Source organism: Dermacentor albipictus, chromosome 1 (assembly GCF_038994185.2).
Source record: "Dermacentor albipictus isolate Rhodes 1998 colony chromosome 1, USDA_Dalb.pri_finalv2, whole genome shotgun sequence".
NCBI classification, from domain to species: domain Eukaryota; kingdom Metazoa; phylum Arthropoda; class Arachnida; order Ixodida; family Ixodidae; genus Dermacentor; species Dermacentor albipictus.
The window spans coordinates 306,732,194-306,755,543 of NC_091821.1; the positions used below are offsets into that span (position 1 = coordinate 306,732,194).

General features: G+C 44.4%; 3 protein-coding genes across 7 annotated transcripts in view; 1 reads left to right on the forward strand and 2 right to left on the reverse strand.

The window, feature by feature from the left end:
* Nucleotides 1–13,179, reverse strand: part of LOC135907237 (nucleoprotein TPR-like) — a 69,133-nt gene extending 55,954 nt beyond the window's left edge. The window contains exons 1-2 of one of the 4 annotated variants that reach the window (XM_065438916.2): nt 13,034–13,179; nt 12,108–12,283 (exon numbers count right to left, since the gene is read on the reverse strand). In XM_065438916.2, coding sequence (XP_065294988.1) covers nt 12,108–12,182 — 75 coding nt within the window. In that variant the 5' untranslated portion in view covers nt 12,183–12,283; nt 13,034–13,179. Of the gene's footprint in view, nt 1–12,107; nt 12,284–12,375; nt 12,756–12,868; nt 13,012–13,033 lie in introns of those variants that run through there. The other 3 variants (XM_065438914.2, XM_065438915.2, XM_065438917.2) reach the window with 3 other exon arrangements.
* A 2,092-nt stretch (nt 13,180–15,271) lies between these two features.
* On the forward strand, nt 15,272–15,661 carry MagR (Iron-sulfur cluster assembly 1 homolog MagR). The gene has a single exon (XM_065438957.1). It carries the CDS (start codon nt 15,272–15,274, stop codon nt 15,659–15,661), a length of 390 nt encoding a protein of 129 aa, XP_065295029.1.
* Nucleotides 15,662–15,813: 152 nt separating this feature from the next.
* The window catches only part of ClpX (Caseinolytic protease chaperone subunit), a 39,980-nt gene continuing 32,443 nt past the window's right edge, over nt 15,814–23,350 (reverse strand). For both annotated transcript variants that reach the window (XM_065438924.1, XM_065438925.1), the window contains exon 11: nt 15,814–17,266. In XM_065438924.1, the coding sequence (XP_065294996.1) occupies nt 17,087–17,266 (180 nt within the window). In that variant the 3' untranslated portion in view covers nt 15,814–17,086. The remainder of the gene's footprint in view (nt 17,267–23,350) is intronic.

Here is a 23,350-nt window from a genome sequence, read left to right on the forward strand (position 1 = left end):
ATTGCTCTAATGTATCGTGTACCAAGCAAAGCTAGAACTCTCTAGCCCTGCCAATAATTAAACCGTTATGTTTGTAATGTACTGTAAAATAGGGAGCAGTGGGGCTGTGGCTAGGAGAGAGACAACGACGACGAGAAAGAACAACCTTGTTTCGGTGCTCGGTTGGCTACACTACCTCTCGCTGCTCCAACGTTCTAGTCGCGAACGCTTACTGCTCAAAGTGCATCGCCGATGCCTGGCCTCCAGCTTAACTTGCAGAAGTGTCACTCCGCTGCTCGGCAGCTGGTCATCCTCGGCCATGTCGTGTCGAAAGAAGGTGTACTTCCTGATCCGGCGAAACTACAAGCTCTTGCCCAGTTTCCCCGACCAACGACTTTGAAAGAACTGCGCAGCTTCATTGGATTAGCGTCATACTTTCGCCGTTTCATCCGCAATTTTGCCACTATAATAGCACCTTTAACGCAGCTTCTTCATGGTGGCCACAACTTTTCAACCGGTCACCGGATTGCGATGCCGCCTTCACAAAGCTGCGTCGTCTCTTGACGTCACCACCAATCCTGCGCCATTTCGACCCCAGTGCTCCGACTGAAATACACACGGATGCCAGTGGCGTTGGCCTTGGGGCCGTTCTCGCTCAGAGAAAGGCTGGCTTCGATGAGTACGTCGTTGCCTTCGCCAGTCGTGCACTCACTAAACCTGAACCGAACTATTCTGTCACAGAAAAGGAATGCCTCGCTATAATTTGGGCCATAACCAAATTCCGTCCGTATCTTTATCGCCGCCCGTTTGACGTCATAACTGATCACTATTCGCTGTGCTGGCTGTCATCCTTAAAAGAACCGTCCGGTCGTCTTGCTCGATGGGCCCTTCGACTGCAGGAGTATGACATTCGCGTACTGCATTGTTCTGGCCGAAAACATTCGGATGCGGATGCCTTGTCTCGTTTGCCACTAACAGACGAGGCTAGCTTCCCGAAGGCCTCATTGTCCGAGTCTTCCCTTGCTGCCACGGACATTCTTCTGGAGCAGAAGAAAGACCCATGGATTGTGTCCATGCCGCGTTTTTTTGTCCAGCCCATCGACACCCACTAACAATCGCGCATTACGTCGCCAAGCACATCACTTCTCCATTCGCGACGGGCTCCTGTATCGTCGCAACTACCTCCCGGACGGCCGCAAATGGTTGCTTGTCATCCCGCGACACCTGCGTTCGGATATTTGCGCAGCATTCCACGACGATCCCCAGTGCGCGCATGCAGGGGTACTGAAGACATACACGCGTCTACGCCTTCGTGACTACTGGCGGGGGATGTATCGATTCATCCATCATTATTCCGCTCCTGTTTGGTTTGCCAACGCCGTAAAGATCCCCCTCGTCATTCAACCACCCCATTGCAGCCTTTGCCTTGCCCAGCACGTGCTTTTGATCGAGTAGGCATCGACATTTATGGACTTCTGCCAACCACATCAGATGGCAATCGCTGGGTAATCGTGGCCATCGACCATCTTACGCGCTATGCGGAAACTTCCCCTTTGTCCAGCGCTTCTGCACGTGACGTCGCCTGGTTTCTCCTGCGCCACATCATCCTTCGCCACGGAGCTCCCAGGGAATTACTCAGTGACAGAGGCCGCATCTTCCTCTCCGACATCTTCGAGGCTCTCCTCAAAGAATGCCGCATCATTCATCGCACCACTACTGCGTATCATCCGCAGGCTAATGGCATGACCGAGCGCTTTAATCGCACTCTTGGTGACATGCTGGCCATGTACGTTGCATCCGACCAAACCAAATGGGACCATGTTCTACCTTTTCTGACCTACGCTTACAACACCGCCACGCAGACTACCACGGGATTTTCGCCCTTCTTTCTCCTGTACGGACACGAACCTTTTTCCACAATTGATACTATCCTTCCGTACCGCCCTGACTCCACGGAAACAACTACCCTATCCGAAGCTGCTGCACACGGAGAAGAGTGTCGCAAGCTTTCCCGTATTTTTACGTCACAAGACCAGCAACGCCAGAAGCACCATCGAGAAAGTTCCAATGCTCCTGTATACTATGCTCCTGGCTCGCTAGTGTGGCTTTGGGTTCCAGCCTCTACATCACATCATCACATCACATCACTTTATTACCTTAAAGACCCCGGTTAGGGGGTATTACATAAGGGGTGGGTTTACAAATCAAGGTTACAGAGAGTGATCTTCATGAGAAACAAATGTAGTTAAGTTGTCCGCAAAAGTTGATGAACGCGTGATGGCTGCAATGTTCCGGAGAAGGCCATTCCAGTCCACTGCTGTGCGAAGAAAAAATGAGGCTGCAAAAGTAGTGGTAAGAGCACGTGCGCGTGCGATTGAGTAAGGATGGGACGTACAGGGGGATATGCGCGCTGGTGGGATGATATACGGTGCTTGATTGAGCGGACTGTGAAATAATTTGTGGAACAAACAAAGACTGGCGATGTGGCGACACACAGAAAGATTAGCAAGATCAGTTTTACGTTTTAGGGATGATATGCTTATGTCGTATGAATATGAAGAATGGATGAACCTAGTGGCACGATTTTGCACAGATTCTAGTTCGTTTCTTAAGTATGCTTGATGCGGGCTCCAGATGGGTGCTGCATATTCTAGTTTCGATCTGATGAGTGATTTGTACGCGAGAAGTTTTATGTCTGATGGTGCGTGACGTAAATGACGCTTTAAAAAACCGAGGGATCTGTTCGCGGATGATATGATATTGCTGATGTGTGCGTTCCATGAAAGGTCAGAAGATAAGGTGACGCCTAGATATTTGTATGTTTGAACTTGTTCGACAGTGGAGTGGGAGATTAGGTATGAGAATGATAGGGGATTAAGTTTATGATGAAAGGAAACGAGCTTGCATTTAGTAGGATTAAGCTTCATTACCCAAAGATCATACCACTGTTGTACAAGGTTAAGGTCATGTTGGAGTGTAGTTTGATCAGAAATCTTTGTAATTGTGCGATAGATGACACAGTCATCGGCAAATAAACGGATATGGGAGGATACATGTACAGGCAGGTCGTTAATATATATGAGGAATAGGAGGGGTGCGAGTACAGATCCTTGGGGGACGCCGGATGTTACAGGGAGGGAGCTGGAGCGGCTACTTTTAATTGAAACAAACTGGGTGCGTTTGTTGAGAAATGCTACGATCCATGCGAAAACGTTAGGGTGCAAATTCAGCTGGGAGAGTTTTAGTATAAGGCGTTTGTGTGATACTGTGTCGAATGCTTTAGCGAAGTCGAGAAAGATTGCATCGGTCTGAAGGTTGAGGTCGAGATTAGAGTGTAGATCATGAAGAAATATGGCAAGTTGGATTTCACAAGATAAAGATTTACGGAATCCGTGGTGGGAAGGATGAAAAAAATTGTTAGTGTCAAGGAAGTGCATAATGTGAGAGTATATGACGTGTTCCATAATTTTGCATGGGACGCTTGTTAGAGAAATGGGGCGGTAATTTAGCGGGGATTGTTTGTTACCTGATCTGTGGACTAGAATGACCTTGCCTTCTTTCCAGTCGTCTGGTAAGATTCCTGTTTCAAGTGAAAGTGAAAAGAGCATCGAAAAATACACTGCAATAATTTCTTTAGTATTTTTTAACAGTTTTGAGTTAATGTCGTCGATACCAGCCGATGATGAAAGCTTTAATTTGTCAATGAGGGATGAAATGGCAGCGACAAAAATTTCAACAGGGGCCATCATTGGCAGTGTCGCAGTAGGTGGCGTAGGAAGAGGCAGGTCGGCTTCTTCAGTGAACACGGATGAAAACGCGATGTTAAAAGTGTCAGCACAAACAGTGTCGCTCATAATTTCGTCTTTATCGCTTGTAAGTGTGATGTCATGTGTTTGTTGCGGGTTTATGACTTCCCAAAATTTTCTAGGGTTAGTATTTAGAATTTTAGCTAAGTCGTTATGATAAAATGTTTCTCGCGCTTTCCGAATTGCAGTGTAATAAGCGTCTTCCGCAGAATGGTACCTGTCCCATGCGCTCGGACTTCCATCACATTTCGCAGTACGAAAAAGGCGCTTTTTCTTATTTTCGAGTCTTTTTAAATCTTTACAGAACCATGGTTTATTTTTATTGGCAAGAAAGCTCACCGTGGGGATGAATTTATTAGTCAGGTCAGTAATTTTGTCTTTAATCACTAGCCAGTTGTCATTGAGGGAACGGGAACCGAAATTGGATTGGAAAACAGGCAGAAAATCTCGTAATTCATTATTAATTGCTTCACTGGACTGTCACCGAAACTCGCGTCGAAGTACCAAGGCCCATACCGCGTGATCAAACAAACGTCTCCAGTCAACTATATTGTGGAACCCCTCGAGCTACCTTTGCATCATCGCCGTCGTGGACGCGAAATTGTGCATGCCCAGCGTCTCAAGCCCTACTATGATCCGCCTGTGCTGTCCTACCCGTAGGTCACCGGGACGGCTTCCTTTCCCGCGGGGGAGATAACTGTACTGTAAAATAGGGAGCAGTGGGGCTGTGGCTAGGAGAGAGACAACGACGACAAGAAAGAACAACCTTGTTTCGGTGCTCGGTAGGCTACACTACCTCTTGCTGCTCCGCGAATCAGAAAGTCTTTGCCCCTATTTTTTTTTAACTACACCATGGCTGTAAATGCGAAGTCAACATATCCATTCCCAGCAGTGTGGAACTTTCTCAGACCGGCCCGGCCTTATCTGCCGGTAGCTCCACGGCACAGCGCTGCTGTCAATTGTTGAAGATGGCGGTTGTGCTTCCCAAATCCACGGCGTATGAGCAACGAAGCGTAAATTGTTTTCTATGGAGCAAGGGATGAACACCATCTAAATACACAGGGAAATGCAGCCCCCATATGGGGGAAGGTGCCTCACTTTGAGAAATGTGGGGTGGTGGTGTTGAGTTTGCGAAAGGCCATGCAATGATGAAGCCAAGACAGCAGTCCAACAGTGGTTCCACGGTGAGCCAGCAAATTCTACCACAGGGGCATATCAAAGTTCATGCTGTGAAGGGACAAACGTCTAAACCGGTGTGGGGACTATGTGGGAAAATAGTGTAAGGTAAGTAAAGTAGTACGTACATTTGTAGTTACCTGTATGTGCCTGATTTTGGCTAATAAAAAATAGGGGCAAAGACTTTCTGATTTGCCCTTGTACAAGGTCACTCTTGATTACTCAAGTCAAGCTTTCAAGATTTTGCTGCCTGATGGCCACACCTCACTCATCAGCAACACATTTACCTAAGCTAATAATTATAGGAAATTAAGAAGGGCTATAAACTTTGACTTGAAAATCAGAAGAGTATGTTTGCCAAAGCTATTTTCATCATTGCTCCAAGAAACTTATGCAAAAGCTTATAGTAAGCATTATGCCCCTAACATGTGTTTATACAAAGTAAAAATCTTCAATACCATTAGCCCCTGATAAAGAAGTACAAATGCTTGAATTGAGACATACCACATTTGCTAAAGATATCTTTATTTATTTGTTTATTTAGCAATTGACATACTTTAAATTAATTCTGATCCCCTGGCGTCTTTAACAAGCATGGGAATAAAAGTATATCAACTTTTCTTTTTCCATTGGACTTATGAATGCCATGGCTTGGAGTCAAACCTGTGATGTCATATTTAATATTAGAATACCATAGCGAGTTATCTACCACAATGTGTAAACAGCTTCAGTGCAATGCTACGCTCAAATATTGTTCATATTTCTATTTAAATGGTACGTAACAGATGGGTGATGCAGTACCTCCGGAAACGTAGCAAACCAAAATTTAAGCCATGCTGATGCAACAACTGGCAAAAGGATGCAGCAGCTGTGAAATGAGCCCATAAATCAGGCAGAATTGTGCTAAAGGTAAACCTCCTAAGCCTATGCATCTCCTTCAGCCGGGGTCTCCCACAGAAACCCGAGGAGAAAGGACATGTCATTGGTGCATTTCGAAGTCACGACATAATGAACTTCGGCTGTTGCCTCTTGCCTGGGCCTTCCGATAGGCACTTTGCAAGCAAATAATACATGTTTTACTTGTCCTATCTTCACTGCTGCTTTCTTCTATTGCACAATACATTAACGCAAGGTTGCAATAAGCAAGACTTAAATGACTAATGTTTAGGCACAGGCGGTGGACAAAATACAGTTCACGGCTTTTCTCAATGATGCTGCGGTATACTCTCAATGGATGCGGGGGGACACGGGTCTTTAGACCCAAAATATCATAAAAAAAAACGAATTTTGGAAAATAGCATTTCTCTAATCTACATCTACTATTCTCCCTATCTGCCAAGTTTCCAATCTCGTAAGGTCATATTTCAGCCATACGAACAATTTAAAAACAGATAGGGCACCTGATTTTTCGCGTGTGTCGACGCGAAAACGACACACATTCAATGACGCCGCGCTCGCGTACTAGTGCCTTGAGGGCGGCCATCTTGGTCTCGTTTGAAAGAACGCGGTTTCGGCTTCAAATATCGCGCGCTACCGCAATGAAAAGTGCCATCACGCGGACAAGCGTACACAGACTAGAAGGGTGTGGGCGAAAGCGGTAGCTGTGGTTGCGGCGAAACAAATGTGGACATCTTGGACATGCGTGGAAAAGATTTTCCGCCCGCTTTGTCCTTTCCGCCCACCTTGCCGCTTTCCAAATGTGAATGTATCTTAAATGTCTTTGGCCAACCCTGAATGACAGGCAGCAAGTGTCATCTGTTGGTTTCGAGCAGAAACAAGGGATGAAGAAAAAGTTTGGCAAGAGACCCACTTTCTTCTTAAAGCACTGTCAGAGGAGACAGACCGATGCGAGATCTCCGGCTGCAGTGGTGTCACGCACATGATATGAAGCAAACTAAATGTACACCTACGGTTCATGTACTGCATGCATACATGTACAAATTCCAAATGAAGCCTTAGGTGGCTTGGGGTGAAGCCCACTGCCAATTTTCTGCCTGGAGTTTTCCTCTATTGCTGCAGAAATTTCCACAAAATATTTTTTTTCTTTTCGTTGATTATGCATACTCTCAACATGTTTTGCATTTTTAGATAAAAAATGAATACTCCTTCTAGGTATTTAAATTTGCCATCATTAAAGGGTTAAGTACCCTAGAGAAAGGTACGTAGAGTTCTGCAAGAGTCGACAAAAGCTGTCACATTTACGTTATGTATACCAGTCAATCTAAATGAGTCATTTGTGTTGTAGTGGTGCGACTATCACCTTCAAAGCAGGCGAAGAAAAAGATGGGCTCACGTGCAGGTAGCGCGAGAATAGAACACGCTAGCGCACTCGACCCGAGCGGCCGCGGTGTCGGCCGCTCCTGAGATCCTGTGGCACCATGGCTGGCCCAAATAAACCATGGCCACGGCGGCTACCTCTTTGCGCTGCCTCCCACAATACTGTAAGTTGTTGTGGGCTCATTCCAATAGCTATTTCAGTTAGCAATGTTGTCCACCACTGCTGCTGGTGTCCGTCACAGCTATCGCCAGAAATAAAAAAGAATCCCCAGTTCCTGCTGGAATGGGACCTGGGCTCTCTGCACGAGAGTTACCTACTCTACCACTTCAGCATGCCAGCGCTTGCTAACTACTGCAGAAACATGCCCTATACACGCATTCCAGTGCACGAGGGGTCACATGATGCGAGATGCATGCCGCGTAGCATCGACAAGTGCACACTTTGCATTACAGTTGCATATTATTGCACCATGTGGCACGCCATGTAGCAGTTGCATAGGTAGCGGTACGAGGTAGCTTTAGAAGGTTTGAGGAAGAAAGCATACCTAATTAAACCAAGCAGGCTGACCGCCTCGCCCTCCCCCCACCCCCTCCCTCAAAGGGGATCCCAATAAATGTTCATCATTATCAACAGCAGCAGCATTGTATGGTGCCACATGTCACGCGATGAGAAATGCGCACCACGTCGTGTACATACGTGCAAACTTTGCACTATATTCCACCAGGTGTCATGAAATGTAGCTATTGCATTGCATCGTGCAATATGTCAAGGAATGTGACATCTGCGCTGCATGGTCTCGATACCCGTGTTAACTCATAGGTACTTCCTACTTGCTACTTCCCACTTCCTACTTACTCGAGAACTCTGCTCTCGAATCTGTAACATCCTATTGTTACTTAGGTGTCCACATAACTTCCTCGCTTTCTTGGTCTCTTCATATTAGCAAAATAATTAGCAATGCAAACCGCTCATTAGGTTACCTCCGGCGCAATTTTTCATCTGCTCATGTTTCTTTAAAGCTCCTCCTTTACAAATCTTTAGTCTGAAGTAAACTCAAATATGCCTCTTCCATCTGGGACCCCAGCACTGCTACATTAACCTCTGCCCCCGAGCTTGTCCAAAATAACTCTGTCCGCTTCATTATAGGAAACTACAGTCGAACTGCCAGTATCACATTAATGAAAGAGTCCCTACAGCTTGCGTAACTCGCCTGTCACCGCAAGTTTTCTCGCCTATGTTTCTTCCACAAAATATACTACAGTCCTGCTCTACACAACGACCTTATTCTTCCTCCATCATACATATCCCCTCATTTTGATCATGCACAAAAGGTGGGAATAATGTCGTACCTAACGCAAACATGTTATCAATCATTTGTACCCCGCACCTCACAGGACTGGAACCACCTTCCGGGATCAGTCAAGTCCACTGCTCACTATTCCCAGTTTCATAATGTTTCAAACACAAGTGTATTGCAATGTAACTAACCAACTATGCAATTATATTTGTTATCGGTCAATTGCTTGAATTTTTGTTACTTCCCGCTGTTATCTCATCTTTTTAGCTAACATTGTATTAGCAGAAGAAAAACCTGTATAGTGTCTTTTTTCCCGTATGTTCCACTCCCCTCTGTAATGCCTCTGGCTTTGAAGGTAATACTAATACATAAATTGAAATAAATAAACATGTTATGGCACCCCCTCGCAAAGTACGAACCGCTGCTGAAGAAGCAAATCATGGAATTACGAGCACAGCTGCAACCAGGCAACAGACCACTGTGAAGAGAGCAGCACAAGCTGCAACTCGCTGTCAACACCAGGCATACAGTTCGGTTCGTTCTCATGAAAATAATGCGAACAGATTTTGCCACGAAGACCACCCCTGGTGCGTGCTGATGGAAATGGAGCCTCTGTGAAGCCGCTCCTGCAGCTTAAGCTGCGACTGTGCTGCATGTGCCGTGCAGGCCTGCGAGTTTTTTGCAATATATTCGATAGCTCAAAGTTCTGATTTAAGCATAGGATACAATGCAAAGCCCACAGTATTTTTCTTGATATGCTGGAGCCACAGGTTCTTGTTATGCAAATGGGGCAAGTTTTCAGCTGTGGTTGGTTTGGCAAAGCAACTACTAAATTATTTACCACATTAATTCATGTTACCCAACTAACATTTCATTGCGTTTACAAATGCACTCTCCACAGCCAAAAATAAAGGTGAACCCCTTGTTCTAGTTTTCCATGACATAGAATAGTGTTTCAGACTTTATGAAATTCAGAAAGAGACAAACAACATTATCTTAATATTTGAAAGGTAGAAAATGTCTGTAGAAGAGAGTGGAAATTCCAACCATTTGGTCTATAGGGCATTTTGAGATTGGAAATTGCACAACTTTATACCACAGGTAGTAGCAATATTACGCTAATTATGCATCTGCACGAGGTGCCTTCAGACCGGCTAGTGTTACTTCTAAGAGTCCCTTTTTTAACATCTTAAATCGTTTAATGAATGAGATATAGAATGTATAAATGCTTTTTGTGTGTGTGTGTGTGTGTGTGTGTGTGTGTGTGTGTGTGTGTGTGTGTGTGTGTGTGTGTGTGTGTGTGTGTGTGTGTGTGCGTGCGTGCGTGCATGCATGCATGAATTCCTGTAAAAGAGTTATTGTTTAACTTGCCAACAGTTAATGAACTAGAACTTCCGTGATCAGAGGCTTATTGGCTTGATGCCCCTGATAAGGGAAGTTCCACTTTCGAAACTATTAGTAAATCAAACAGCAACTTTTCAATAGCACTTCATTATACCTTTGTTTTAAGGTTCAACTACAAGCTGATCCATTGGACTCCTCTATGCACTATATATCTTAACATGAAAACTCTCAATTTTTGCTTCTCTTTCGTTCATTTTATTCATGCATATATGCTTATGAATATACGCTTTATTCATGCATATATGCATGCTTATTCACGCATATATACGTATATACAAGTTGTCACAGCTAACTTTAGCCTGAGCTTTAAAATATGGAAATGCCACGTAGCTGGACAGAACCAAGGTAATGTTGTTTGTCGTCGCTTGGAGATACTAAAATTATATTTTCATTCCATTTAATTAGATAATCAGTATAAATAAATTAATAAACTTCTCAAAAATTATAATTAGAGGAAAAGTATCAGTGAAAAAATTGTAGAGCGACATGAAAACTTCCTGATACAGCTTTCTGTTGCTCAATACATGCTACATAAGTGTTTTTCCAAGTGTGAAAGAAGCCTGCAAATGCACGCAAAATTGCCACACGACTGGCCACTTGAGGCACTTTGCGTGCATTTGCAGGCTAATTACCTAATTAGGCAAAATGAAAGAAAAAAATTTGAGTATCTCCAAGCGATGGCAAACAACATTACCTTCGTTCTGTCCAGCTATGTGGCATTCGCACATTTTTAAACTCCGGCTAAAGTTGGCTGGGGCACCTTGTATTTAAAATAATTTTTTTTATATCACACAAACCTTTCAAATTTTTCACATTCCTCCTGTAGGGACAATATGTGCGGAAATCTAGCAATATTAAAGTTTTTCAATACTGGCAATGCTGATAAAAATTCTGGCTTTGCTCTTGGTCACAAGGATAAACCGATTTTAAAAAAAGCAGTGGCTCTCATCTTACATAAAGCAGGAGTAGTCAAACTCCAGTAATTTTGGCATATAATTTTCAGAAATGGTCAGAGCTCAGGTTCCGGCATATGTTCAGGCCATGGAAATAACTGATCATTGAGACTTAAATGGACGTACAGCTATAACTTTCCATGAATGACCTTAAAGTGCATCATTTCAATGATGAATGTGAGAAAAATTACAGCAGTGCAACATAACATAACATGGCACAGTATGTTAACAGCAAGGCAACAGAGGGGTTTAACATAATAACAGTGGGGTAACAATAGAATAAAAAATGCTCAAGCGGTGAAACCGACATATGAGTTACCGTTGTTTTGCATGAAACCCATTGGTATAGCAGAGCTGATGGCTATTCAGCTGCAAAAGCAGCACGTGCTCTGTCAGTGTGACAACTGCCAAAGTCAATAATGCGCATGTGGTGGATGTGCAATACTGTGCACGCTGTGGCCATGTGGGCTACTGCTTCATGGAAACACAGCATTCTATTGGACCGAGCGTTGGGGGTAGGTATCACTGTGCGCCCTTCAATGGGACATAAGGGCATCAGTGGAGGAAACAATAGCTGGCAGCTATCCAGGAAGGTACACGCCTACAGCAGGTGATAAGATAGCTGTACAACTTTCACCATCTCACATTCAGCAAATGCCTTCGTGAGTGACATCTACTGAGCACGTGCAAGTGACAGCAGTGGACGTGCTAGGAGAAAGCAAGTGAGAGAAACCATGTAAACAATACATGACAGACTTTTGTGAATGCACAAGCACACACAACGAAACATCTTCCAGGAACCCCTTATTCATTTCACAATTTCTTTATGTTCCACAAACTGCCGTTTTTCGTTAAAGTGATTAAAACAATGCAGTCACTTTTGAGAAAGATCGTACTTTGTTGCACTTTAGGTATTCGAATTTCATAAAAGTGCAGGGGCACGCATGCGCCTGTTGCGACACGGTGGTTCTGTCGTGGGCTACTGAGGAGGACACCTTGCACAGATCAGCAAGCAAAGCAACTCAAGAGCAGGATAATATGCACTAACAAACGTAGGTGTACTCATCGACCCTTTATGTTAAGCCCTGGATGTCCATTAAAGAAAAAAGAAAACGAGTACACGGTTTCAGTGTTTATGGAGTAATCGCATTCTACACGTGTTCACGGCGAGCACTTGTCTAGCAACCCGATTGCAAGTAGCGCGCAGGACTTACCATCAATTCGCCCTCAGACGGCATAAACGTCCAATCTCCGGGAAGTTCAGGATCGCTTTTGCTGGAGACATCCATCGTCGTACGATGCCAGCTTCTCCAACAGTGACAATCCGGGGAAAGCTTGCCAGCTCAAGCCATATAATTTTGTCGCTCCAAGTGCTGCCTTTCGCTTTCAGCTAGAGCAAACGCGGCAAAGGAAGACGCAGCTGAAGGCTTCGAAACTACCCAAGTTCCTAAATAAAAAATGCGACCAAGAGCGACCAAATACCTTAAAAACTCCTTTCGATACCAAAGCAACTCGTACGTCGGCGAGCAGATACAAACAACGCAACCTACAAGGCTCTAAGCGAGCTACGCAGCGCGCTCTCTCACAAGACGTAAGGACACGTATCATAAGAAAAGGCGTTTTATAATTGCCCTATATCCACCGCACTTAGCCCAAGTCGAGTTCCGATAACGTTTCTCCCTCACAAGACTCGTTATGCTCACTGGTAAGAGTACCAGAGGAGTTGCATGATCAGCGCAGCGAAAACGTTCGACGCGCCATGTGGAGGGACTATGCAACAAGCCAGCTGGCTAGTGACAGATACGCATCGTTACTTATGTAAACAATTGATGTCAGTTTCTGCAATGTCTCGCACAATCGCACAGACGGCGGCAAGTTCATGCATACAACCTTATTTACACGATTGCCCTGCACTCTTTCCGCTGTGGCGATATATTTCCAAAATAAATACAATCGTAAAAGCCAGCAACCTCACCAAAAAGCACACGAGCTCATGCCGTCATTTGTAGTACCAGCTGCACCGCACCGCACAGCGCAAAAGCGGAGAGCGACCGCCAGACTGAGCTGACGGCCTCTGACCACAGAACTGACAGAACATGGAGGAAGGAAAACAGAAGGAGCGCAGTTACGTAGTTTTTACCTCAAAACATAGCGGGGCTATGGTGGAGCTAAACCACCGTGGGCTAAACCATAGAGTTTCTCACTACAAACTCTATGGGCTAAACCACCGGCGAAACGTGCCAAACGTGGAGCCAGTGCATTGGTACGCATTGGTGAGGCAGCAGTCTGCGACAGCAGCAGGCAGGTATAAATGGCCTCTAAGATTACTATCACGAGTTTCCGAGGAACCGATAAAGGCCGCATAATAAAACTATTTATTCTAGCCATTGTCTTTAAGAGGACACTAGTATGTTAATAAAATGTAATATTTGCCTTGATTCTGGCGTGTACCCACAAGCGATGGGTGATGTCCAAATATACGCCTGATAAAAATCAATCTCAAAGGCCCTACTACATAGCGCTACTTTTGTTGACTGCATGTAAATAAAATTACGTTATAAAAGCCATGTTTTTACCACTATTTTTTACGTAAAAACAATTTTAGTATAAACAGCTCACTCATGTCTTTTTGCCATATTAGTTCACTCACGAGAAAACAGAAGCACGAACGAAACTTTTGGCGGAGGGGGGTTTGTTTTATCCACGACCTACTGGAGGATATCTGTGCCGCGACCCATACAGTTTCACGAGTATGTTTCCTACAAATTAGGAAACTCTATGCCGCGACCTACTGGAACTCCAGACCCGCACAGATATCCGGCTTCTATGGGAGCCAAGGAGGTTATATAACCTCCTTGATGGGAGCAGCTTGCGCCCACTTTCGTTCAACCGACGGCCGTAGGTGGCGCTTTTATAACCTGTCCGTCTGCTACGCGGAGGACGGCTGTGCGGCGCTGTAATTAGTACGGCAGCTGTTGTGTTGTGACGAACTGCTTGTCTAGTTGATTATTTTTGATAACACAGCGACAGTGATGTCACAAGCCTTTGATCGGTCACTTGGCTCCAAAAGTTGACTGCCCGAACCTAAAAAAATGTCGTGGAACGTGTAGTCCGCTGCTCTCTAAAATTGCGTTAAATAGCCGCTCCTATTGCCTTTTTCAAGCAGATTATTGTAAATCACATTGTGTATAGAGTTCGCAAAGTACACAACAGTTTCATTGTACACGCTGTAAAATTCGCTTCTGCGCTCTTTAGAAACTTGAAACCACCGTAATGTTCGACGACAGAACGATTACCACTCATTTTAACTCTTTAAGTTGTCCGTGAATGCGTCAAGTTCAAAAAGTGAATTACGCACACAGCTTCACTGCGTACGTATCTTCAGCACCACCGTTATGCTGCCGCTGTACCACGCAGAAAAGCTAGCTTTACAGTTTGAAAAGAGTCCCATGAGACGATTTAAGGCTTGCAGTGTAGCACGTTTTATAGCACTGGGATCGCTTAATTTTTTGTAAGCTTTCTACTGAGCTAGACATCCAATGACAATAAAAACAAGGTATGCTCACCTTTCCTTGAAACAGAATCAGATCAACCTATTGCACATATCGGGCGGAGGACTCGGGACTTATACTCGTGAATACTTTTACTATATACTTTTACCAGGTCATCTGCTTTCACTACGGCACACAGCAGAAAATCCTAATGTCATCTACGACACTAGGCTATCTGTAAACAACTAAAAAAAACTAGATTATCCCATGAATCTTTTTAAGACAATTTTTCCAGTCTCTTACGGAGGCTAGGAAAGGGAAATTTATGCCGTCGATCTAGCATTGCAGCTGCCACCTATGCTCGTTGTTTACATTTCTTGCACCGCTCCTCCTTTTGTAGTTTCACTATTCAAACGCAAAGCATTCGCAAACATGTTTTCTTTTGTATATTTGTGAATTTATTCATTTACCGCCAATACAAGAGCTTTGTGCCTGCAAAAATGGCAAGACAAGCGCTGAACAAATCGCAGAAGCAGACGACAGCGAACAGGTTATAACTAGCGCCACTCCGCTCGTACATTCTTTCCCTAGCGGCGAAAGGGGCGAACTAGACCAGGCGTGCTGGAGGATGGAGATCTGTGCAGGTCTGGAGTTCAGTAGGTCGTGGCCGAGACGGTGTGGCGAGTGTCTGTCCTTTCACTTCGCTGTCACAGCGCTACTATAGCGCTACTGTACTGACTATGCTTTATTATGCAATTCGTCAAGATCAACCACAGCCACAGGAGCAGCAGCAACCCTTTACACACGGAGAAAATATAAAATAGTGTATATGTGCCTCGCCAGTGCAGCTGCATTGACGTGAAGCTGGTCAAGCCTTGCGGCACAAGATGGCGTCGAAGCTCACAGCTACTGTGCGTGCAGTGGGCTCGAAGCGGCTCAACGTGCCACAACGGGCCGCGCTCGTTCTTACCAAAACAGCGGTGGATCGCGTCAAGACTTTGCTAGCCACAAACAAAGACTTCATTGGGTTGCGAGTTGGCGTCAAACATCGGGGCTGCAATGGCCTTACGTACGTTTTAGACTACGCCACTGAGAAAGGCAAGTTCGACGTTGAAGTGCAACAGGACGGAGTCAAAGTTTTCATCGACGCCAAGGCTCAACTAACACTTCTCGGCACAGAAATGGATTACGTTGAGACAGAGCTGTCCAGCGAATTTGTTTTCAACAACCCTAACGTCAAGGGTACCTGCGGTTGTGGCGAGAGCTTCACTGTGTGACCTTTAATGTGTCTTGATGCTTGGGTGTAACGAAGCGGATATTTTTTTTTTTTTAATAGAATAAATTATACTGTTTCATTCTTTTCTTTTTAGGTGTTTTACCAGCGGCTGACTTGTGCGAGCGTTGCAATGTAAAGAAATTTGTGAAGAAATCTTGCAAAACCAAGTTTTTATTTCCATTTACACCATTTAACAAGTGCTGCGACTCAGCCACGCTATAGCACAGTATCTTACAGGTTTTTCTATTTCTTTTGACAATGTTCTCCCATGAAACTAAAATGCTGCTTTCACGACACAATTTGGATGTTTTGCACCACAGCAGTAAGCAGTTTAATATGAGAACGGCGTGAGAGACAGGGACAAATAATGACACACGTGTTTAACCCCGTCTCTCGCGCTGTTCTTTTAAACATGGCCTATCGACATGCCCAAGTCAAAGCAGTAAGCGGAGTTGCGGAAAGGCTTAATATTCGTAGGTGAACGTAAATCATGAGCACCCACTTGAGCTTCAGACATGAAAAATACATCAGCCACAAACCAACAAGCATTTTTACACTGAAAATGAATTACTTCAATAGATTTTATAAGGTGCACCAAAAGATGTTTCCACATTTGGCTTGTCACTCAAGGTTATCCAAGATAAATGCCTCTTGTCGGATACATTCGGAACATTCAGATGTTAAGTTCAAGCAGATGTTCAGCACTGTACTAAAAATTTATTCTGTGTTCCACAACATGATCGCAGCATGGCATACCTCGAAGGTTGCCTACACTGAGAACTAGGATCCAGACTCTCCACACTGTCTAAAACCCTGAAGCTCAGTGTTGCCAAAATCTCTTATCTGCAACACTTCAGCAAGTGCAGCACGAAATGTGATTTGTCTTTCAAGAACCCATACTTTGGTCTCAAGCTGCCCTTGAGTATACTGACAAAAAAGTGAGATCAATTGGTTGCAATTCATACTATGTTGCCTACTTGACCTGCTGCTGCTCTGGCATTATGAGCATACAGTTCAATTCACCGGCACAATCACAATTTTTACAGTTCACAAGTGTGCACTTGTGTGCTAAGTGTACTAAGTAGCACAAGTGTGCTAAGGAGTACTTTCAAAATTCATTCCACCAATCTATCTATGAGAGATGAAATGGAAATGTTTCTGTTGCACCACAGCAAATAATTTTGGAGGATAACAAACAATGGGATTCAAACCCAGCAGCTTTCCACAATGGCAATCTTGCTCCAAGATGCGGGAGGGTACTTGTGGCTTTTTCACCGTTTTTTTTTTTTTTTTTCGACCTGATGAGTCTTCGTACATCACCCCTTTCTCTGGGTGCATTTTCTGTTTTCATTTCTGTTTTGTCCGGGATAAACAGTCCTGCGCATGGGGTGAACACAAAGACAAGCATTTTTGCAACCAACCATCCCTAGGAACTGACAGCCCGTTCCTGGTCAGCAGAGGGGCTGTCATCGTAAAATTCCCGTTCAACTGGCCGGCCACGAATGTACAGTGGGGCACACTTTCCCATGGCACAGTCATGTGTAATGTGCACACTTGTCACATCAGAACCTGGGATCTCGAACATGGGTTCCAGAAGGATGGTCTCCTACAAGCAAAACATGGAATGCTGTGATTAATGTTCATGCGACAAAGCATATTTTCCAATCTACTACAATGTCGGGACAACTGGTCAAACACTGCAGCAAAGTTCAGTATGCTTAAACATCGAAGTACAACACACTAAAAAAAGATTGCAGTTTCACCAATCCTTTGGCTGCTGTAATAACATCTTTCCGAAATGCCTCAACCCCATAACACATTCACTGTGACGTGGGTCACAGCAGTTATTCCCTCTGTGCATCTGTGCAGGGCTTTCCTGCAGTGTGCAAGCAAATATTTGCTAGAAATTAATGGAGAGGAAAAACTGTTGCCTCTGATCTGATGCACTGTGCACCATCTCTCTGCAACTTGAGGAAGTTTCAAAGAGCACAACTCCACAATGACCCACAGGTGGGTCATGACACACAGGGGAATATGACAAGTGACCCACCGATCGATCATCGCACACAGGAATCAAGACTTCAAAGAGTGCAGTCGCAGTGAATGTGTTAAGTGTTTAACTAGGCCTAACCTCTTATTGAAAATCATGCCTCAACTTCTTGAAATGCTTTATTGTGAAGCTTGTCCACTCTGCGACTGTGAAGCATTGAAATACAGCCCTTAAACGTGCCTCACCGAAAATAATTTTAATGCCCAAGGCTCCTTTATAAAGAAACCCCACTTGGTGAGCTTGACTTTCATGCTGTTGCGTTCAAGGAACACAGTTCATTTTTTTGTATCAGTTGCATCAGTAGTCACTGTATTTACATTGTGATAACTACAAATACTATAGTACTGTCATAATATGCATGTGACAATATTGTACTATCAAACGACAAATGCGCATCAGTCAATAAGATGCAGTGCTCCAGCAAAGGTCTAAATTTCTGCACTAGTTGACAAGCTAGCATATTTTTTTACTACTTTAGACATCCTCCCTAGTCAGCCAGAATATAAATATAGTCTGAACACAGCTTGCACTATTTGTAAGAGGTCGCTGCACTGCACTCAACTGTTGAAACAAGTGCACTGAAAGCTAGCATTCTCAGAAATAAGCTTACCACTAAACAGTGGTACATGACAAAAGCTTGACCAAATATGCAAAGCTGACTTGTTTTGTTTGTTGCAACAAGTGAGTGGTAGCCTTTAACAAACCAAAGCAACACAATGGCTTGAAAGACACCGTCGTGGAGTGCAGTAGATTAATTTTAATGGCATGGGGTTTTTAAGGTGTACCCAGAGTATGGTACATGAGCATTTGTGCATTCCACTCTAATCAAAATGTGGCCACTGCAGCTGGGAATGGCGCAGTCATAGTAGGCAAATGGCATGTCTTGATTACTTGAACTTGCAGTATTCTCAGCATAGAAGACATACCATGTGTTGACCATGAATACGCCTATCTGCAGTTGAAACAATGGAGACAGAAGTAACGAAGGCAGTTCTACAACATGTTGAAGATCATGGCTTCAGACGTCTAATAAGCAGAACATGTGTGCGTTTCGTGGCAGTGACCGCGGCTACTTTGCACTTATTTGAATGAAAGTAAGCCTTGCATATTTCTTGCCAATATCGGTGTTTATATGTGCTTATGATGAATACAGTCAACGTTCGATGTCCCAGAGGGTCGATAATTCGGACTCCTTCACAGCACTGTCATGTACTCCATAGACCCAATGTGCAGAAACGTCCGAAATTTCAGACGATCAAACCTTTGCCGTCCGAGTTTCTGGACTTTTTACCCCTAACTAGAGGTCCAAAGCAGCACCCCTCACACCACTTCATCTCGCGGCTTCAAACCCCAACTAAAGATGGCTAGATGGGTAAGCGTGCTGAGCGGCGCAGTTCACTGCTTCTCCGCATCACAACAGCAGGAGCAGCACTGCAGTCGGGGGCCTGTCGGGAAGCACACGTCGTCTGCTACTTAGTATGTTGTTATTGTGCGTCTGTAATATTTAAATAAATTACTTTCACACTAAAACTTGAAAGAAAGTGGTTAACGTATGGTGAGAGAATGTATAAAGGTGTGAAGTTCCTTTCTAGAATGAGTCATCTTGAAAAGCGGTCTGTTCACACGCAGAAGGCATGGTGTGCTGCACTTGCAGTCACGACAGTTCTCGGAGTTCTCATAAATCACTATATATTTAAGGAGAAAAGTGAATACTGTGGGTGATGTTCGTGAATACCAAGCTCCTGAGGCTTGGAGACAGAGTGAAAGTGTTCCTGCAAAGAAGAAAACTAGTGTATTTCATTGAGTGTATGACAGGCTAGAAGCTTGTGCAGATTTTGAGGGTGTATCTGCAGATCGGTATTTTCAATGCTACCTGGCGCTACGGCTTACATATCAAAGCGAATTCTCCCTAAAATAGAAAGCTAGACACTGACCGAATGGCGGCCGTTAATGAGACAGCAGCACACGCCTCAAGCAAATACGATGTGAATGAAAATGGCACATGTATGTATATACTGGCACAGAATAAGTATATGTAGACAAGTGACAAAGTGAACCTGTTGAAAGAAGGCCAACAAAATGATTCTGTGTGAGAAGCTTGAAGTTTTGCCAAGTATGACAACAAATATCAACATGGCAGCAGAAAATTCAGCATGAAGTGCAGTGGCTGCGGTTCAGAAGAAAACGACTGCCACGAGCACTGGCTTATGTTTCTTCTTTCCTCCATAGCTCAAAGCCCACCAGATTGGTCGATTTTGAACAGCGCAAGCTCGAACTCATGAACAGCACCATGAAGCTAACCACACTTGCTCGGCTGAACTTTAATTCTTGTAAAGAGCAAGAATAACTCAGCTCCTGAGAATACTCAATAAAAGAAAACCCTACGCTATGCTGGGACGCTGTGATGCAGCGTTGTATTTCATTTAAAGCTACAGTTTGCTGTAAAAGCTTGGTGTGGCTGGTTTGCACGTGTGACTGACTAATTACCCCATTGCATTCAAATACATATTTGCACTATCATCAAGAGTACAAACTGTGAATTTGCATGCTACAAATTACCCCCTCGTGGAGTTCATCAAAGGTCATTGAGTAAAGTAAGAAATTGTTTTTCTTTTTTCACAAGAACAAGTTCATTTGTAATGTCAAAAAAGATTGTTGTTTTATGCTGCAAACATGGCCGTCTCAACTACAAAGGCACCCATACAAAAAAAAAAAAATGAAACCAGGGGCTTTAGCAGTGCGGATGACAATATTTATTCGATTCTAGTTTACATTCCTTCAAACGAAATCATTTGCCTGACGCATTTTGTGGTATAAGAATACTCCCTGCGTAAATTACATTTGCATAAAGCATCTGTACATAACTGTCTTTTAGAACAAATTTTGCCTCTCTTGGTTTGTAAGAACTCATCCAAGGTTTAGGTTGTGCATAACTTGTGCTCCTCCTCGTATACTCAAGTTTAACTTATTTGCTGAACTAAACTGTGTTAAGCACTCTATATTTCTGCCTCTCGAACCATGAAACAAGAAACTGACGGGCAAGGCAAGTACGTTACCTTTGCAAACAACTGAGCTCCGCTGCATTCAGAAATTTGAAACTGTCATTTGTAATTGTAATTTGTAAATGATCTCACTGTGAAGACAGTTTGCAGTTTAACTACAGTGATAAATGTGGCACAGTTGCACTGTAAGATGGCCGCAGCAGCATGCGACTCGCACCGTTTGTGACAGGCCTCTGACTGAAGTGCCACATTTGTCATTGTGAAGCAGAGAAGCGCTGAACCACGCTTCCCGCCCGGGAGATGGCATACCTACCCATCTAGCCACCATAACCGTACCCCACTCCTGCATGCTCGTCTACTAGCCATAGCCAGCCGTAGCACCGCGGCCACAGTATCGTATCAAAACCTCAAACCTGCACTCTTAATCGCCAATCCATTGGCAGCCGCAGCCAGCCGTAACTATGGGCATAGCCCTTTGTGTTTATCCATACGTTGTTTGGTTAGCTTTGTGGTAGGTCGTGTGGCCGTGTTGTGCTTCTGTGCGCTCTCTTTGATGTTCGCTAAAAAGCTTCCCGCTGTTTGGTGCTGTGCTTTTCATCAAGTGAATTCACTGCTGACAGTGATGGCGCATACTATGCCTTCATCATTTTCGCCCGTGGCTTCGAAGTGTGCAAAGCCCGATCGTAGGCTGACGATGGAAAAGAAAGCTGCCATCGTCAAGCAAGTTGAAAGCGGCCAGTCACAAGTCGACGTTGGCAAGAAATTCGGAATTCCAAAGCAAATGGTTTTGGGTTTCATGAAAAACAAGTTGAAGATCTTGGAAGTGGCTGGAAAGTCAACTGGGGCTAAAAAAAATTAGAGTCAAGGTGTTTATCCGTCAAGTGCTCCTCGTGTGGCTAAATACCATGATCGCAACATGAATCCTAGTCTTAGGTAGCATCTTGAGGCTTTCGCACTTCATATGAATGTCGAGGATTTGAAGTTCAGTGATGGGGCAGCTCAGGAATTATTGAGAATTGCAATTACCCCAAGTTTAAGATGTGCAGGGAAGTTGAAGTTGAAGTTGAAGCTGAAATTGGCGCTGTCAATGATTCAGCCGTCACACAGTATCGGAATGAAAACCTACAGTCTTTGTTGCAGCAATTCGCACCTTAGAACATCTTTAACTGCAATGAAACGACTGTTCTACAAAATGTTCCCAGAGAAAGCACTTGCATTTGTTGGTGATCCCTGCCATAGTGGCAAACAAAGCAAAGAGCATGTGACCGTCCTTTTTGGCAGCAACATGTCGGGCAGCAAGAAGCTTCCAATGCTCCTCATAGGGAAATCGAAGAATCGAAGGTGTCCTAAGGGGGGAAACCCTACCTGTTCACAACAGCAATCCTGCAGCTAATGGACCAAGGTGTGACCCACAATCTGAAGCTTTTGTACAGGTCATGTGTGGCTCAGCCGCATGGCGCTGTGCTCAGACAGCAGCAAAAGTTTCACTGTTGACCTTAGGTCTGCTGTCGGCATACTTGGGGACTTGTGGAAGGCACAAGAAGCGCTTCGCGACTGCTTTTGCCATGTGCCCTTCACACTTGGCACCGAGACGGTTGTCTCACCCGGAGAGAATGACAGCATGTGTGATCAATCTCCTTCTGTGGACTGTGTTCGACGACCTGTGCACTGCTGGCGTTTCGATTCAAACCAGAATAACATTTGAAGGATTCACCAACGCTGACAAAGATCTCGAACTGTATGCGGAGTTGATGCCAGCACTGATCACACTATAATAATAATATATGGGGTTTTACGTGCCAAAACCACTTTCTGATTATGAGGCACGCCGTAGTGGGGGACTCCGGAAATTTCGACCACCTGGGGTTCTTTAACGTGCACCTAAATCTAAGTACACGGGTGTTTTCGCATTTCGCCCCCATCGAAATGCGGCCGCCGTGGCCGGGATTCGATCCCGCGACCTCGTGCTCAGCAGCCTAACACCATAGCCACTGAGCAACCGCGGCGGGTACTGATCACACTATGATCAGTGTACAGTGATGATGTGATTTTGACTGAAATTGAAGGAAACATCATCACATGCAAGTGGAACACCATGCAAAAGAGAATCAACGATTTTATCGCAGGCTAAAGCAGTAACAGGCTATGTTGACCCAGCTGAAGATAGCACCAGCTACATTGAAGGCACCCACTGTCAGAGTTTTAGAAATATTTATAAACAACTTTTTTCAGAGCCGCCTCAACAATACATTGGCAGAGTTGCACAAGTCTGGTACTCCATCATTGACCCTCTCCATTCAAGAAATACCTATGAAGTGTTGTGCTTTCTGCCTGTATTCTTTTTTTTTTTTTCAGACCGCACAATTTTTCGGACGTTTTTACAGTCCCTTGGGAGTCCGAAAACTTAAACGCTGACTGCATAGGTTATAAGAAACATATATTTCACTGACTGATGTGACTTCGTTGTAGCTAGGTTTGACTGTACACTAAGTAATCATGCATCTGCAGCCAAGACAAAGGGCCTGAATATCAATCCTGTGGTCATTCTAAGGATCTGCATTTATGCACATAGTAACACCACGAAGGTTACTGGCATAACAGCAGGTCCTGTTGGATTAGGCTGCCTATTGCTGAATCA

Excerpts from the sequence above, each read along its gene's own strand:
- MagR (XM_065438957.1), top strand. The coding sequence starts at position 15,272 with ATGGCGTCGAAGCTCACAGCTACTGTGCGTGCAGTGGGCTCGAAGCGG.